We start from the raw sequence: 18,006 nt of genomic DNA, 5'->3' as shown, positions 1-18,006 counted from the left end.
ATGCAGCTGCAAAGGACCCACCCATGGAGTCCCTCCACTCCCGAGTCTCCCGCACGCTCAGCTCACTCTCCTCGCAGCCAGCTCCCTGCTCCCAAACCTTTTATGCCCATTAAGCTGCTGAGTCAGTGTGCTGGCTGGCGGTTAGCAGGCAGCAGGGCCTCTGGGCCTTTCCGGAACCCAAGTGTTTCCCGGAATACTGACTCGGCCACACCAGGCCCCAGGGGCAGTGCTGGTCCTGGCTGCTGCCAGATCCTGCCCAGGGCAGGACAGCCGCGCAGGTACTCCTGTTCCCAGGGCTGGTGGCCACAGCTCCCAGCTCTGCCTCAGTTCTTTGGGGAGGCAGGGGTCAGCCAGGGATGCCCATTTCTCCCGAGGGTATAGAATTCGGCCAGCTTGGAAAGACTACCCTTCGGGAGACCTGAGAGACAGGCTCTATCCCAGCCCACACCCCAGCAAAGGTAAGGATGGGAGGAGGAGGCTGCCACACACTTCAGCACCGCGGACAGAGGCTGTGGGACGGGCCAAGGGAGGGGGCATGGGGCTGGCCCTCAGCTGTCCCCGGGACCTCACAAACCAGATCAGGGAGGAGGCAGAACGACCCACGCAGGGGTGCTGGGGCTCCCTGGGGACACTACAAGACAGAGACTGCCTCAGAGCTCTGACCCTTCCTAGCCTGAGAATTGAACACGTAACTGCAGCACCCTGACCTCAGCCTCCTCATCTGTGAAATGGGGATGCCACAAAAGGTGGTAAGGCACCTCCAGCAAACACCCCCTGTCTGTGTGTGCACCCTGTGGCGGGGGGGCTGGCAGAAGGCTCCAAGCTAGGCACTGACGGGGGGCTGCCCCCACAGCAACCATGCTGGGACTAAGTAGGAGGGCAGGAGGGCAAAGTTCCTTCTCGAGGAATGAGCTGGAACCGCAGCAGGGCACATCTGCCACTCATTGGCAGCCCAGTTGCCCACTGGGGGATGGCAAGGACAGCCACCCCTAATTTCAGGGAAGGGAGAGACTCCTCCTTGCACTGGGGAAAGCCCGGCCGAAGACTCCGATTCCCCAGTTCTCCAACTCCTCGCCCACTCCCCCATCCCCTCTGGGCCCTCCACAAATGAAGCTCACACCCCCTGCCCCACTCCCACCCGCATCCGACCACATCCAAGCCCTCCTGCCCAGGACGGGTCTTTGGAAATTGGCTTCCCGCTGGTACCGTCTATTTCCACAGCATCTCTCTGCACCCAGCTGTTTAGACATATCTAGATCAGGGCCTCCTTTTTTGTGTGTTTTGTTTTTCCAAAATCTTCCCTTGCAGAGAAGAGGGTGAGCAGAAGGGCAGCAAATGGTTCTGGAAATACCTCAGAGAGGAGTGACCCATCAGCAGGACCTGGAGGGACGCAGGTCAGCCAGCGGCAAGATGGAGAGGAAAGACTGAACCAGGAGCAGACCAGCCGTTCAGCGTCTCAAAACTTACGAGGGGGGCACAGAGCCACATTCACAGGGGAGACATGGGCACAGAGCGAAAACGCCCTAATAAAGCCCTGAACCAACCTCAGCCTTGAGCCACACTGTGGGCTCTGAACGTCAGGACCCACCTGGGCTGTGACCTTGACACTGTCCTTTGGGCTGCAGCAGCCCTAGGCCTGACTACAGGGGCTGCACCTGAGAGCAGAAGAATCCAAGTGAGTCCCAACAGAATCCTTCTGCAAAGCTGCCTTAAACACGACACCCAGGCTGGCTGTGCAAGGAGCTGGCGGTGGGCAAGAGGGGCTCTGCCCGGAGCCTCCGACCCAGGGAGGGCACCGCATGCCACCATGCAGACCCTGGGGGCCCCGAGTGGGCATCCCACACCTGCCTTTCCTCACCCCAGCTCTGCAGATGTCCTTTGATCCAGGTCTCCCACTCCCCTCTCCCTTCCCTCTGTGCACAGCGCTCAACACACACCGCATCTCTCCAAAAAGGAGGCATTTAAACGCAAAAGGAAGGACTTGGAGAGTTGGTCATTCTCAATTTGGGATCCTTCAAGATTGAGAGGGAAAAAGAAAGAATGAAATATGAGCCTTCCCATTCACGAGTGTTATAAACAGTTATAATTTAGCACTGAATAATTGGTTGCTATGGTAACCGCTGCAGTACAGGTTGAAATCATCTCTCCCTCCTGCGCTGGGTCTGACAAGGAGCTTCATCTACATATGCTCAGGTTCCGGCCAAAGCCCAGCTATTTCATGTAAATCAGAATTCACGACTTGCCGCCTGTCCCCGCACCCTCCCCGCCCCGACCCACCGCCCAAAACTCCCTGCTGCTGTTGGGTCCCAGCCGAGGCCCGCTGCTCCCTCCACCCATGGCCTTGAGTTGAGGCTACCCGGTCGGAGATGGAGGGTAGCAAAGGGGTGACATTCTCCTTCCCACGTCCTGAAGACCGGGATCCACTGGCGGCGGATGGGCGGTGGGCACACGGCAGCCAGGCTCCTGTGCCCTGGCTGTCTTGTGCTCCAGACCCTCTGAGATCTGACAGCTGCTAAACCAGCGCAGGGGAGGGGGCAGCAATGGTGCAAGGGCCACCAAGGGGCCTGTCTGGTACTGTCTAGTCATCTGCAGCCCTCTGGTCACCCCCCTCTCCCAGCTTCCACCCCTTTTGAGATCCGGAATTACATCTCAGAATTGCGTCTGGGTAGAGAGAGGAAGGAGAGAGGGTGAGGGAGGGAGGGAGAGTGGAGAGAACGGACGAAAGGGAGGGAGGGAGGAAATGAGTGGTGGGAGAAGAAATGGAGCAAGATGGAGGGCAAGGCAGACAGAGGAAGAGGTGGCAAGAGATGCATAAGACAGAGAGGCCACGCTCAGGCCACGGCAGTGAGCGCAGGCCCAGAGACAAAAACAAAACCGTGCATTCAGGTAAGGCCCGAGGAAGGAGACGGAGAAAAGACCGGGGTGATCACAGCAAGTGGGAGGCAAGCACCAGCCCTCCAGGCCTCGGAGGCCACTGGCCCCCACACCTCCCCTTGCCGAACTCCCCCCACCCAGCCCCTCGCCTCGCTGCTGTCCAGACACTGCCCACCACCAGCCTCCTTCCTGACCAGGGCAGGGGGGGTCCAGCTATAACCTGTACCCAGGAGGGCAGGAGAAAGCCCAGCCCCGTGGGGGGCTGGCAGGGAAGGAGGAGGGGCACCCCAGTGGCCCTTCCTCGGCACTGGGGGACTGGGCAGACCCGGCCTGGGGCCCAAGACCCAGGACCGGATGGAACCGCCCACCGTGGCCTAGTCTCCCCCCAGCTCCTGCGACAGAAGCAGCAGGAGAGAAAGCACTGAGAAGCTGCAGGAAGCCCTGGCCTCGTCACGCAGCCCCAGGCCCCTAGAATCTACCTCCACCCAACGTCCACAGAGCCTTGGGTCTGAGGGGCGAGAGCAGGGGCCAAGATAGTATGACATTTCACAGCTTTAACCAAGAAGTAGGCCTCTGCATTCCAGGGCCCTGCCAGTCCCGAGCCATCTATCCTCTGCCTCAGACAAGGACAGACCTGCAGGCCAAGGTGCTGGCAGGGGTGGAGGGAGCTGCCGCGGGAATTCAGGGTCCCCTCCCTGTGGCAGGGGAGCTGGGCCACAGCATGTCCCTCCATGGGGGAACCTTTAGGCACGGGTCCCCCTGCTCCCCTCTCCTGCCTCCACTTCCCCACCTGGATAATGGGGACAGGAAGCTTCAGTTCACAAACTTTCCCACGTGCAGCCCACATGCCAGCCCCACGGTTAGGGGTGGGCGTCCTGGGAGAGGACACACCCGGCCATCCTGAAACGATGCTGCCTGGGAGCCCAGGCAGTGAGGACAAAGCTGAGGGGCAGCAGAGATGGAGGGTGGCATCGGACAGGGGCAGCAGTGGGCTTGGAGGAGGCTCAGGGTCTCTCCCGGGGAAGAAAGGGCAGTCTGCACGCACTGGAGGAGAGGAACGGACTGGCGTGGCTGCAGGTGGGCAGGAAGAGGCTCAGGGCGGCTTTGGCCAGGAGCCTGGACAGCGGCGTGGGGGCACGGGGGCACGGGGGCAGTCCAGAAGAGAAATGCTGGGCCCACCCTCACCAGAGAGCACAGCAGGCTGCTGGGCGGTCCTGGCCGGAGGGGGCAGGGGCTGACACCCTGCTTCCGGAAGGCTAGCCCCGGGCTGACCACTGCGGGAACCCAGGGCACAGCCCAGGGCAGGCCCTGCCCTCCAGACACATGCAGGCCGACACCCTGGATGCCCCCAGGGACCTCTGGCCGTCCCCTGTGGCACCTCACATGAAGGTGCCCTATTGGTCCACATCTGATTTGTCCCCAAACAAGCAGGTGAGGTGGACAGGTGACGGCCCCTTTACTGCAGACACAGAAGTGAGGCTCAGGTACAGGCAGTGGCTCCGGAGATTCTAGGAAGAAATTCTGCCCCTTCTTGCTCACCCGCCATCACAGGCCGTCCACCCGCAGGGGTCTCCTCCCTCCCACCCCTGCAGCACCCTCAGGGACCCTCCAAAGCTAAGTCATCCCACAGCCTCCTCTGCACAAAGCCGTGCAGGGGAAAAGCCAGAGGCCCACAGTGGCCTTTGCGACCACATCGGAACATTCCAGCAGGAACCTGTGCCCTCAGCCTGGGACATTCTCCCTGAGGGCTACACACACGCGCACACACACACACACACACACACACACTGGGAAAGCCAGAGATCTGACAGCGCTTCCCCTCGGAGCAAGAGGGCCAGGGAGGACCAGGCCTGGGGGTGCGGCTAGACAGCCCTGGGGCAGGATCTCAGCTATGTGGCTGTGACCCTGGGCAAGTTCATCTCTGAGCCACATTTGTAAAGCGGGGCACAGGCCATCACCTCCTCAAAAGGCCACCTGGAGGATCCTGTGATGCCCAGGAGAGGTGGCAGCTCTCACGTGGTGATGAGACCCCATCCTCGTCCCTCCAGAAGTGCGAGGGCTTTAAGCTGCGAACCAGCCCCAGTCTCCCCCTCAGCCGGGCGGTGGCCACCATCCCGCCCCGCCGATTCCCACAGCTGGTGCTGAGGATAAAGTGAATCCACGGGAAAATGTTCTGAAAATCCTCACGAGAGTTAGAGGAGAGCCCGGCCCTCGCTGGGGCCTCCTCGCCTTCTCCCACTTCCATCATTTTCATCAGGATTCCAACTCACAACAGGTTGGAAGCAGCAAGCTGGAGACAGATGCCTGCCGGGAAGCAGGCGGGGAGAAAGCAGCAGGCGGCGCCCGTGCTGCCGAGAGCACAGAGGCAGCGGACGCGGCACAAGCGGGAAGGAGGGCCCCTCAGGGAAGGGGGCGAGCGCCGGGGACCCCGTGCGTCACGGCCCAGGGTGGCCACCGGTGGGGGGGGGGGGAGAGGTGCCCTGGAACACCCTGCTCAAGAAGACAGGACACTAGGCAGGTGTCCGTGGCCCACCCCAGACACTGGTCCCGGCGCTCCGCACTCAGGCTCAGCTCTCGGGCGCGCCCGCCCCGCCGCCGATGGTTCCGGCAGCCCGGGGCTCCCTCCGCAGGCCCGGGGCGGGGGCCGCCGAGACCTCCCGCGGCCGCGGCCCCACTCACCTCCTTCTTCCTCCTCTTCCCTTTGGGCCTGTTCTCCTTGACCTTCTTGGGCTTCTTCTTCCTGGGAAGGCTCACGGGCTCTTCAGGGAAAAAGTCGTCGAAGGCTTCAAGGCCACCATCTTCTTCTTCTGGAGGAGTCAGCAGGGGGGGTTACTCCAGGGAGCGACAGGGACAGCACAGCAGGGAGACCCCCAGGGACGGAGTGAGAGGCGGGACCCCGCTGGGACAGCCAGCTCCTGTGCCAGCCTACCATGCCAAGTCATGGCCACTCCACTGTCCCCGGCCCCCCACCCCTTCTCCCTCCCACTAGTTCCTCTGCCCCAGCCCCCTCCCAACCCCGCAAAGCCATCCCCAGACCTACTTAGTGGAGCCCGAGCTCCTGGGGGCTATGTTACATCACCCTACCTCTCTGGGCCTCTCCCCCTCTCATCTGTGAAATGGGACAATAACCACCTACCCTGCTACAGCAGTGCTCGGGAAACTGAAGCAAAAGTGAGTGACTAATTAAGAGGTCTTATTGACATGGCTCTAATGGAGCCAAAGTCATCTCCAGCTGGCCCCAGGGAGGGGTCGGGGCCCATCTCCGCCTTTCAGAGGCGCACAGTGTGGCCAGGAGACAGACAGCTCATGAGTGCAGGACGACAGGGACGTCCAAACCACATCCCCCTGGAGCACCCTAGTGGCCCTGCGGAGCAAGTGCCCGGGGGTTTGCAGGAGAGACCAGCATGGAGGATGCCAGGGCCCCCTTAATGGGAACGTGAAGACCACGCTACCTCTCCCGCCCCTATCCCACACACGCACCCGCACAGGTCACTCCCGTCACACGCACCCAGACACACACGCACAGCAGGATGCCACACACGCTCCAGCTGGGCGCTTGGGACAATGCGGCATTCCACAGAGAGATGCAGGTATTCTAGAAGCTGCCCCCTTTTTCCTGAATTCCTCGCTCCTTCAGGAATTTGAAAGGCCAAGGGGGAGCAGGACGGGTGTGGGGCGGGGGTATCACCCAAGCTGCAGCCGGCACCGCCCCCCAAAGGGAACAGGTGGCAGCAGTCTAACGCCCACCCAAGAAGTCAGGAATGAGAGAGGGCACCAGCCCTGAGGCCCTGGGCACCAGCCCTGGCCACAGAGGAAAGCGAGAGGGTTCTCTTGGGGGCAAACAGCAGCAAGAAGACACCACAAGAACAAATCACTCAGAGCAGAGCTACATCTGTCCTCCTGGGACGAAGGAAGATTCCAGAAGGAATCAGCCGAACCTCCAAAGAGTCCACAAAAGGGGCTCACGAGAAAGCCAGCACCCTACGCCGGCGGCTTGTCCTCCGCTCCCCACCCTCACTGCCCACGTGCGGGGTGGGGGAGGGGCAGAGAGAAGCGCCACGGGGTGGGGGGACATGATGGAGATCTCACTCAGCTGGGGTCTCCCTGGAACAGGACCTCCTTGTGGGGCTGACCCCAGGGGGAGCCCTGAGGAGGGCGAGGAGTGCCAGGGCCACCCAGGTGACTTCCACCTGGGAAATGGGCAGAGTGTCCCCAGCCCCACCAGGAAGCCTTTCACAGTAAAACATCCTGGCTGCTGAACACGTCAGACCACAGACGCTTGGATACGGGCATGCACCCTGGACACTCCAACATCTGCCCTCCCACCCCCCATATGGGTCCACCCCAGGTGCTGGGACCCCTGCCCCCAAGAGTCCCCAGGGCAGAGAGAGCAAGGCCAAGTCCCAGCTCCCTTCGCATCCTGCCAGGCAAACAGACGTGGGGAGAGGCCTCCTCCGGGCGGGGTCAGGGAGCTGCCCTGGAAGAGGTGACCTGAGGGTGGCCTGAATGCTAGTCACCCCGGGAAGCCAGCTCAGTGGTCCTGACTGGCAGGAAGGGCGCTGCTGAGGACAGGACCAGGTGGAGGGCACAGCTGCCCTGGCCCTGGGGGGACAGGCAGTGAGGGTGGGCGCAAAGCTGGGTTTAACTTGGGCAGACCTCAGGTGGAGCCAGGCTGAGGCAGCAGAAGCTGACCCCGTCCTGCCCTCCAAGCCTTGACACAGGAGGAGCAAGGATTTGGAGGCCAGTTGAAAAGGAGCATAGGGACCCCCCCCCAGAGTCATCCTGAAGTGGAGGGCTCGGGGGGGAGGACAATGACATGGTTGGCAAGGAGCCATGCTAGGGATCTGGTGCCAGTCCACGCCTGCCCACTTCCCCACCCGCCTCCACCTCCCCCCCGAGCCGCAAAGAGACCGCCTGGGCAGAGCCACCCCCGCACCCTGGCAATGCCCAGCACCGTTATGTAACAGTCTCAGCTGATGCAGTCGGGAGGGGGCCTCTCCCTCCTGCCTCCTGCCACTTCCCCACGTCCCCTGTCCCCTCAGCAGGGCGGTCTCCCAGGCCGGGAAGGCCAGCCCAGCACATGGTCACAGACTGACTGACTGGCCAGCGGAACAGACATGGGGGTGAACAGGTGGCTACGGGAGGTTCTAGAAGGAAGCCTGCAGTCTCCCGTGGGCTGTGCCTGGGAAGGAGGCGGGGCGCCCTCCACCTCTAACCCACATCCAGAACAGGCCTCAGAGGATGAGGCCTCGGGCCCCCTGCCCTCGGACAGACCCGCTCCTCCACTCCCAGAAGGCCTGACGGCCCAGGGCCAGCTGCCTGGTCCAATCCCTCCTCCAGGAAAGTTCCAGGGCTGGCGCACGGTGCCGGGGGCCCCACCCTGCCCACTCCATCTCTGACAGGCCCTCCCTCCCCTGCACAGAGCTTCCAGCAGCCCTGAGAACACCCCGGCAGACCTTCTGTGGCACTGCTCCCCAGGCCCCCATGACTCCTGTTCACCCGGGCTTCACCTCGGCCCAGCCCCCTCCTCCCTCCCTGCAACGGGCCCTGGATTTTTTCCAAAACCAGGCCTGGGAACTCACATCCAAGCAACCCTTCCTGGGACTATGCCCCTTCCTCAGGGAGGGAGGTGGGAGGCTTGGGCACTGGGGTCCCAAGGAGGCGTGGCCTCGAGACTCCTTGTCCTGCCAGGTCCTGGCCTGGCCTAGAAGTGCCCTCCCACACCAGCCCTGCCCCTCCAGGGCCCGAGGCTCCATCAATCCCAGACGGGCTATAATTAGGACCCATTAGCCCTGTTCTGTCTCCTCTCTCCTGAGCTCCCAGGTTGGAACCGCCCAGGGAGAAAGTGGGGGAGGTGGCTTCAGAGACAGGCAGGGGGACAGACAGGGGTCAGTAAAGGGAGGTACCTTCCACTGCTTTTCCCTGAGCTCGCCCCTCCCCAGCTCCCTGCACACTTAGCTTAGCCCTCAGAACCCGCAGGCTGCACTGCAGGCCGCAGCCCAGGCAAGAGGAGTGGACCCCTCTTAGGGAAACACCTTACAGCAGCAGAAGTGCCTTCACACCACCTGCACCAGGCTGGGATCAGGTAGCACACGCCAATTTACATTAATTCATCTACGCCACACAGCAACCCCAGGAGATGGTACTGTTATTACCCCCATTTGCAGATGAGGAAACTGAGGCTCAGAGGATCTCATCACTGGCCCACATCTCAGTTTCACAGCCAGCAGGTGGCAGAGCCAGAATGGAACTCTGGCAGGTGGCTCCCACCACCACATGTGGTCCCTGTGCCAGTCCCTCCTTCCAGGCAGAGGGCCCTCCCAGAATTCAGACTTTGCCCATATTTACTGAACAAGCACTGAAACAGCATGGTCCATGTGCCAAGCTCAGGCATGCCCTGGGGACACTGAGGTGACTCAGGCCAGCCCTTTGTCTGGAAGGTCACCTGAGGTCCTTTGGTGGGGGTGGTAGGGAGATCAGGGCTAGTCCTCTGGAAGTCCACATGCTCACCCCACAAATGATGCTCTGCCCACCTCCTGTCCTTGTCCTCTGGGGAGGGCAAGCAGCAGAGCCCAGTGGGGCCTGGGTAAGAATGCAGCCCCCCAGGGAGCTTAGCAACCACAAAGTAATCAGAGCAAAAGAAAAGCATCTGATTGTGAAAGGAAAAGTCAGGTCATCTGATGTGGGGTGGCTGAAGGATCTGGGGAGGCCGAGCCAGGAGTCGGATCAAGAGCCCCATCACCAGGGTCCAGTGAGCAAATCTGCCAGCTATGGGGACCCAGCTGAATGTCTTCCATCCTCTCCAGAGCCTGGGGGAAGGGGCTCCTTGGGTTCCCACAAGCAGGTAACAAGACCATCTGGTGGCCAGGAGGAGGGACAAGGGAGCACAGGCTTCAAGCCACCATCCCTCCTGGCAGAGTGGCCCCCAATCCCTCCCTGACTGAGCCCATTTATTCAGCCTTAAAATGGGCCTAGAACCGCCTTCCTCACAGCGTGATGAATTAGAAACTGAGATGCAGTTTAAGTGCATGACAATGACAGTGCTCAGCCCAGGGCCCCAGGAGGGTTAGGATGCTGGAGGCTGAAGGAGGTGGGGGGGGGTCTCTGGTTCAGGCATTGCTGGGCCAGAGCTTCTCAGGGCCACCCTAGGGAGGGGTGCCCCAAGACTAAGGTTCCCATCAGTCCTTGGAAGGCCTCCGACACCACAGGCCTCTACTGATAATGGTCGAGGGGGAGGGGGAGCAGGACTCCCACCCAAGAGAGGATTAATAATTTATTTATGACATTTAACAAAACCCAGATATCACCTCACTGGCGTCTCATCAAAGGAAGCGTGAGTCCTGAGCACCGTGGGCAGGCAGGCCATTGCGGGGAGCATAGCGGAACAGGTGACGCTCTTATTCTAAGGGACCGGGGCCCGGGAAGAGTGAGGGAGGAGAAGGATGGGGACCCACAGGGAGGAGGAGGAAAGAAAAGCAAGGACTCAGGAAAGACAGACTGACAAAAGGAATGACATGGGGACAGAGTAAGAAGAAGGACAGAAGCAGGGAAATAAGGACAGAGCCAAAGAGCTAAGGCAGAAAGTCACAAAAGCTTTCTCTGCAAAGACCCCAGAAAGTTAGACATCACGTACTGTGTTCAGTACTTGGCTCAGTAAAGATAAGCAAGAAATCTATACTGGGTGGATGGATGAATGAATGGATAGACAGGTAGATGAATGGATGGATGGATGGACTGGACAGATAAATGGATGGGTGCATGGATGGAGTCTGGGTAGGATGGAGAGATGGATGGATAGATGGGTAGATAGATGCATGGATGGATGGATGAATGGACAGATGGATGGATGAATGGCTGGAGACTGGGTAAAAGGAATCAATGGATGGATGAATGGATGGATGAACGGATGGATGTTTGGGGAGTAGGTAGGATGGCTGGTCACGTGGTGGTGGGCGTATGTTTAGTTGGTTGGTTTTGTGGTTGGATGGGTAGGTGTTTGAGTGGGAGGGTAGATGCTTGGATGGGAGGATTAACAAGTGGGTGGGTGACTGAATGAATCAATGAAATGATAGATCAATATAGAATGAGGGGAATCTCCCACAGGCCAAGACACTGGTTACTTTACCTCCTTCCTCCCAGTAAAAAGGATTAAGTATTATCAGGCTCCCTGAGATGGCCCAAACTCACATCACCCCAACGTGGGGCGGGGGCGGGGGGCAGGCAAAAACAGCACAGACCTTTGGGAATCATGGCTCTCTCCCTCCTGGTCCCTGGGCCCAAAGAAGCTTAGATGCTCTCATGGCTGGAGCCTGTCCTATGGGCTACCAGGGCACAGGCCAGTCAAGGGCCAGAGTGGTCATATTGCCCGGCCAGGAGAGAAGCTGGGCTCACCAGCTCTAGGAAACCCGCTCCTCTGATTGCGTGTGTGGAGGAAGGGCTGGGCCTACCAGGCAGGGATTTCTGAGGAAAAGGCCTAGGACACAGAGCCCCTCTCCTCCCACCCCCACTCCAGCCTCTCCCAGGCCCCCCAGCTTACTGGATGAGGGGGCAAGTCTTGGAAGCATTTCCTTGGGGAAGGCAGGCCAACTGCCCCCCTTGGATGGTGCTAATTATAAGCCACACTTTATTGGGCCCCTATTATGTGCTGGGCACTGTGACCTAAATGTTCCACATGCACCATCTCACCAGTCCTCATAATAACCCTCTATGAGGTAGCTGGTGCTGCAGCCCCATTCTAGAAGTGGGACACTGAGGCAGAGGGACTGGGGAGCTGGCCCAGGTCAGACCGCAAACAAGCAGGAGAGGCAGGGCCCCCCGACTCTTGAGCCCTCTCTTTGAATCCCCAGGAGAATCTGGCAGCTGGGGTCCGTGAGCCCGACAGGCAGGCACCTACCCTGCCTGCCTCCTCGGAGTAGGCTCGCCCACCTGCCTCAGCGGCACAGAGCTGGCCAGGCCAAACCTGGGTGCCAAACGAGAACCCAGGCAGAGTGACAAGAGGAGATTTGACATGTAGTGAGTCCCCTGCAGGAGATGTGAAACTCAGTGTGACAGCTCCCAGCACACTGGCTCCTCTACCCCCAAATGGCCACGTGTGGGACCTGCTGGCTCTAGGTCCCTGCGGGCCCCAGCCAGGAGCTCAGGCCGAGGGCTGCAGAGAGGCTGCGTGGAAGACTCGGGGGGCCGGCGACCAGCCAGAGCTTCAGGGGAGACATGAGGTTTGGGCGAGGCTGTCATCATGTCCAGAAGCCAGGGTGACCCAGGGACTCCCAGCCCTCAGACACGGAGACCACAACCCTCTCTGTAGCACCCACAGTGCCAGGCGCCAGGCACAGCAGGTGGTCAAGGGAGTCACACCCAAGGGAAGAGCCCATGAACACAGAAGTCAGCTGATGACAATATTCCAGGGAGTAGGCAGCGCTGCCAAGAAAATAAAGCATTAAAATGGGCCTGAGAATGACCGGGGAGGGGCCACACCTGAGCCAGGAGGGCCTCCCTGTGGTGACATTTGAGCTGGGACCTAACCAGCAGGAAGGAGGCAGTTGCGCACCAAGGAAAGAGCAGGTCTAGCAGAGGTCACAGCCAGCGCTTGGGGCAGGATGGAGCTTGGCCAATTCCAGAAGCAAGGAGGACAGTGTGTGAACAAGAAGGTGAGGGTGAACAAGAACAGGGGCTTTGCAGCTGAGCCAAGCTGTGGGGGTCTGTGCCTGATTTGTGTTTCTAAAGGTGACCCTGGCTGCTGGTGGGGTGATCAGTGAGGACTGGTTAGGAGGCTCTGGAGCAGACCAGCCAGAAGGGACTGTGGCTTGTACCAGGGAAACAGAGAGGAGCCGGGAGCTCAGGAAGGCTCAGGACATGCTCTGGATGTGGAGCACCTGGTCCTCTGAAGGACAGGCTGCAGGCTCTGCTCTGCAGGGCTTTGGGGACGTTCCTAGAGGCCCTGGGGACAATCCCACTCCCAAGCCCTGCCCTGGGGCAACAGGAGAAAGCAGAAGGGAGAAAAGGTGGTGGGCAGGCGACCTTGACCAAAGCCCAACCCCTCTGGCCCAAACAGAGTGACTTGGGTGCCCGCCAGCCTAAGGGCACCTTCCCTGACCTCCTCCCCTCCCCACCCTCCGAGCCCTGACACAGCCAGGTTGAGCCAGAGTGTGTGGGAAAGGGGGATAGGGCAACCGATCAGGGGGTTGGGTGAAGTCCCAGAAATAAGCCTGTTAATTCATGTCCAGCCGTCCACTGCCCCCATCAGGGCTACAAAGGGCCACGCCCTGAGCACCACTGGGAGCCACATACCGAGGAAGCCAGTGAGCAGCTTACCACGGAGCGAGCTTCCTGGGTAGAAAACAGCCATGGATTTCAGTGCCTGTGCTGGGTCTCTGTGTTTCCTTCTGGGAAATGGGCTTAATTCCCTGGACTCCAGGATGTAACAGTCAACTATTATCCAAGCAACACCGCTCACGTGGAGCCACCTCACTCCCACTTCCTTCACCCCAGCAGGCGCTTTGCAAACTTGGCCAAACTGTCTGAAAGGCACGATAAGGCCCCAGCCACAGTGATTAAAGCAAGCGAACAAGTTGAGAGTGAGGGAGGACCCCCCAGTGGGCGTGGCCACCTGGTGGGAATCCCCTAACTAGGAAGAGGCTGAGCAGCCCGAGCTGCCGCCCCCAGGCCCTCCCCTTCTCACCTCCTGCGCACAGAAACTGAGGTGCCAATCTGTGGAATATTCTCCCCCGCCCCAGGAAGGGACTCCTGGGGCCAGACAGCACACTCCAGGGTCACGGAGGGCTCCTGCCCCTCCCACAAGTCTCTCAGGAGCCCAGGAGGGGCCACTGACTTGGTGAAGGGAAGCTGAGAAGTAGCAGAGACCCCCGGAAGGGAAGGAGGACGGCTGGTTGACAGGGTGAGGCCCTGCCCAGCTGCGCCAGGAGGTGAACTGTCCCAAACAAACGGTGAGCAGTTAACTAAAGAACGATCCTGCGAGGTTACCCCTGACGCACAAGCCCTGTTTATGCTGAATTCTGAGACGGATGGAAGGGCAGGGGCGGTGGCCCTGGGAGTCAGGCCTGGAGCCAAAGCAGGGTGGGCTGGGAACGCCACTACCCGGGCGACCGTGGGCTGGAGACGCCGGCCGGCGCTAGGGCGCGCCAGGACGACGCCGGCGGCCCGGGCAAAGTGTTTGGCAGTCACGGCACCCAGCGGCCTGGGAAGGGGAGCGGGAGTCCGAGCCCGCGCGCCTCAGCCTGGAGCCCTCGTGAGCCTGGAGGGAAGCCACCCCAGCCAGGGCGCTCGCCGGGTCCCCTAGCACGTCCGGTCCTCGCCCGGCTCCGGGCCCCACCCAGCCCACCCTGGGGCAGATAGGCCGGGACCGGGTATGGGGTCCCGCCAGCCCCCGCAAGGCCAGGCGTTCGCGGCGCGGGGCGAGAGCGCGGAGTGCGCGGCATCATCAACCGAAAGCGATTCCGCCCCCTTCAAGGGCACGCGGGCTGACCCTCGCGGCGCCGCGCCCCCTCCTCGCTTCGGGCGCCCGGCGCAGGCCCCCCGCCGTTCTCCGCCCGCGCCGCGGCCCGGGTGGACCCGATCGCGCCCGCCCTTGGCGGCCCGCGCGCCGCGCCCCAGCGCTCGCCCAGCCCCGCGCCCTTGGCCGCGCGGCGGCAGCAGGGCGGGAGCGCAGCCCGCAGCCCCGCGCCTCCTCCCGCGCGCCGCCAGCGCCGCCCGCGAGGTCCGGCTCCGGGGGCCCGCGGTTCTCCGCGCCCCTCGCCGCCCTGGCCCAGGGCGCAGCCAGCGCCCCACTCACCTGACATCTCGTCCTCGTTCTCCATCTCGTCCGCGAACAGCCGCGGCAGCTCCTCCTCGGTGCCCAGCGGGCCCCGCATGCCCGGCGCGGGGGGGAGGGGAGGTGGGCGCCCCCCCTCCCGCCGGGCGCGGTGCCAGCCTTAACCCGTGCGCTGCCGGACGGGCGCGCGCGGCGGGCGAGGCGGCCTCGGCGAGAAGATGGCGGCCGCCTGCCCCCCTACCCCCCCAAACCTCCACCCCCCCGTCTCGACCCCCTTCCTCTTGGCCGCGTTCGCCTTGCTCCCCGCAAAGCCCGGGCTGCTCCGCCCACCGCGCCCCGCAGCCGGAGTCCCGCAGCCGGCCGAGGTGGCGGCGGCAGCGCCGGCGGCACGGCGGGGGGGCGGCACACATGCCCGGATTGTGACGTCCAGTCTGGTTGCTGTGGCAACCCCATCCCATCGTTCCGGCAGCGCGACTAGTTAACAGCGGAGAACAAGTTGGGGGGACTAGTCCTGAGCCTCCGGGTGTGGGGTGAGGACAGGGCGTTCCGGCAGGGGGAGCCGTCGAGGCTCCCGCGCGCCCGGGGACCCGACGGCCAAGCGGGCTGCTGGGACTTGAGCGGGCCGGGCCCAGCCGAAGGCAGGGAAACCCCGGCCCGCGCACCCCGCACAGGGCCCGCTGCTGCCGCCTCCCCAGCCCGGGAAGGCCCTAGGCCCCAGGGTCCCCAAGTGCGCAGAGGCGGGGTCTCCGGGGCAAAGGGCGGCGAGTCCCAGCACTCCGCTCACACGCACCGAGACCCTCGTCGCCCCGCACCGGCTCCAGCCGCAACATGCTTCTAACCCCGTTTCCAAAGAGGATTAGAAGAAAAATGCGTTCCCTACTTGGGGAAGGGTCGCTCTGGAGAGAGCGAGTCAGATTCCTTCAGGAAAATCCGTGCGGACTGGCTCCGCCCTCACCTCATCGCACCGCGCTCCCACTGCCCACGAGCCCTCTTCCAAAACGCCCCTCCCAGCGGGGCCCCCTTTATAAACACATCCAGGCCCCCGGGGGTGATACGGATCTTCGTTCTCTGTGCCCAAAACTCTCGCTCAGAAGCGACACCTGTCGCGGAGCGGGAAGGAGCCGCGCCACCAGCCCTTGGTTGTTAAAGGTGAAGATGGAGGCCAAAGCCCTCGGGAGCAAGACTGGAATTTTAAATGAGCGCCGCCAGTCTCTCTGCTGCAGCAAGCCTTAAAGCTACTCTAGAAACGCAAAAGTTTCAGTGGCGGGCAGGGCGGCCGGCAGCCTAACCCTAGAAGAGCCAGTAGAGAGAGCACCCTCACTGCACTGCCTGGGGTCAGACACGTTTAGGGGTACCCACTGGACACCCAGTCGTCGCCGGGATCCCACAGGCTCCACCTGACTTGGGAAGCCCAAAGCAGCCGGGAGGTCTCCTCTCTAGCTCCCACCCCTCTGGTCTTGGCTGAGCACCTGCCCCATCCAGGTGGGCATTCACCAGTACCCGTGCCACTGGCATCACCAGGAGGGCTCTTCCTTTCCTTGAGGAACCAGGGGAGTTGTGGGTGCTTGACAAGGACCCCCAGTGCAAGACCTCTTGGAGAGGTGGCCGCAACCCAATCCACAGTGAGTCCAAGCAGTGACCTGAAGGCGATGGATGGCCTGGAGAAAGCTCAAAGACATGTGGCACATTTTTCGTAGCCCTTCTGACCTAATCAATTAAAAGCAAGCCCCAAACCAAAGCTCCTCTTCATTCATCCCCCGGCGAGGGCAGGAGTGTCCAGCCTCCTGGATAAAGTGCAGGGTGCTGGGAATCCCTTCGTCTCCTGGATCAGTTTTAAGCCACACCAGGAGAGATGCTGAATCTGCCCTGGGCAGGCGGCCTGCAAGGGCAAAGGGAAAGGCGGCTGGTCGGGAGGCGGCTAAGAGAGCAAGGGCTCCTCCTGGTCTGAGGCTATATTTCACCTCCTGGGCATCTTGCTGGGGGAGCCCCAACCACCGATGCTTTGGCAGGCCTGCCTTTGCCCTGGCAAGACTGCCTTCCTCTTTCCAGACCACCTGTCTTCCTGAATGTAAACCATCCAGGAAAGAACCCTAAGCGCCCCCAAACTGCCCATCCCTAGTCACCAGCCTTGCCCCCAACCCCTCCCAGATGGGATGAGGTCAGGACACTCACAGCTTCCCTGTCCCACTTTAGAGGAATTTTGACCTACAGTGTTTCCCATCACCGGGAAGACCCCCTCCACACACACACACACCCATGCACCATGAACCTTGGCTCCAGTTCCCAAGATGAGGTTGAGATTCAAGACATCATTCAAGGAAGAACTGTTCCAACTGCTTAATTTGGCAACAAATTAGAGTTGAGATGTTCATCACTCATAATCCTCTCCCTGCCCTCGTTCTTCCTTGTTCTCGTGAGGGACGCAGCCGGGTAATGTTACTTAATGACCAAGAACAGAGCAAAACAAAACTGGAGTGGCAGAAACAATTGGGCTTCTGACTGGAAATCTCCAGTAATATTTAGAGGGGAGTTCTGATTAAACTATTAAATGTGCATTTTAATAACAATGGACAAAAAAAACGACTGATGTTACAAGCACTACCCTAAAAAGGTGAACATTCAATAAACTCTGCAGTTCCAGGAACAAGCCTGTCGTCAAGATCGTAGTTTCAGGAGACAAGATTCTCACGTGTGCTGATCAGAGCCTCTAACTATATACCTCAGCGACAATTCAAAATCAAAATTTTAAACAATACTTTGGCTCTGTCCACGGTTACCAGAGGCCTGTCCCCTTGGTACTGCCAAATCTGTAGTTGCCTCTTGTCAGGGTCCCACTTACAGGGTGGACCCCCCTCAAGAGGGGCCGGCACAGGGCTCGGCTTACAGCCTTGAGAAGCTGGGGCTAAGTCACAGGCAGGGCCAGGCAGCGAGAGAGAGATGAGAACAGGCTGCCAAGGCAGCTCCCAGGCTCCCAAGGGCATCAGTGACTGACCAGGGGACCGTTATCACCATACTGGGGTCTGGCTCACCATCCAGGATGTCAAGTGACCCCTAAAAAGGCTGATGTCTCAGTACTCCAAAACATTCTGTAATTCTGACCAATTGTCTTAAAACACATTTGGTATGATCAAAGTCTCCTGCTTCCCTGGTTTGCTACATACCCATGATTCTGAACATCTGCACTCGGCACTGACCAGCTAGGGCTGCTCTATTTCAACACGCAGCTCTCTTCCCGAGCGCGACGAGGGCGCTACTCAGAAGAGCGCACCTTCACCACTGAAGAGCCACAGAAGGGGTGGCTGAGGCTTTTGAAAGGAAGACAACAAAATGAAGCCTGTAGGTGAGATGGCGTTGATCACACCAAG

General features: G+C 60.8%; 1 protein-coding gene and 1 long non-coding RNA gene across 6 annotated transcripts in view; one reads left to right on the top strand and one right to left on the bottom strand.

Annotated features, from left to right (window-relative positions):
- CHD5 (chromodomain helicase DNA binding protein 5) overlaps window positions 1-15,036 on the bottom strand; it is a 56,885-nt gene extending 41,849 nt beyond the window's left edge. For 2 of the 5 annotated variants that reach the window (XM_072975528.1, XM_072975527.1), the window contains exons 1-2: window positions 14,663-14,773; window positions 5,554-5,681 (exon numbers count right to left, since the gene is read on the bottom strand). In XM_072975528.1, the coding sequence (XP_072831629.1) occupies window positions 5,554-5,681; window positions 14,663-14,741 (207 nt within the window). In that variant the 5' untranslated portion in view covers window positions 14,742-14,773. Of the gene's footprint in view, window positions 1-5,553; window positions 5,682-11,410; window positions 11,478-13,185; window positions 13,250-14,662 lie in introns of those variants that run through there. The other 3 variants (XM_072975526.1, XM_072975529.1, XM_072975531.1) reach the window with 3 other exon arrangements.
- LOC140700818 (uncharacterized) lies at window positions 276-1,703 on the top strand. Its single transcript, XR_012079537.1, has 3 exons — window positions 276-458; window positions 673-749; window positions 1,309-1,703. It is a non-coding gene; the product is annotated as an uncharacterized lncRNA (long non-coding RNA).
- Window positions 15,037-18,006: the final 2,970 nt, after the last annotated feature.

The sequence above is a fragment of the Vicugna pacos genome, chromosome 13 (assembly GCF_048564905.1).
Source record: "Vicugna pacos chromosome 13, VicPac4, whole genome shotgun sequence".
NCBI classification, from domain to species: domain Eukaryota; kingdom Metazoa; phylum Chordata; class Mammalia; order Artiodactyla; family Camelidae; genus Vicugna; species Vicugna pacos.
Note: the sequence above shows the minus strand (reverse complement) of the source record. Positions and strands in the feature narration are given on the sequence as shown.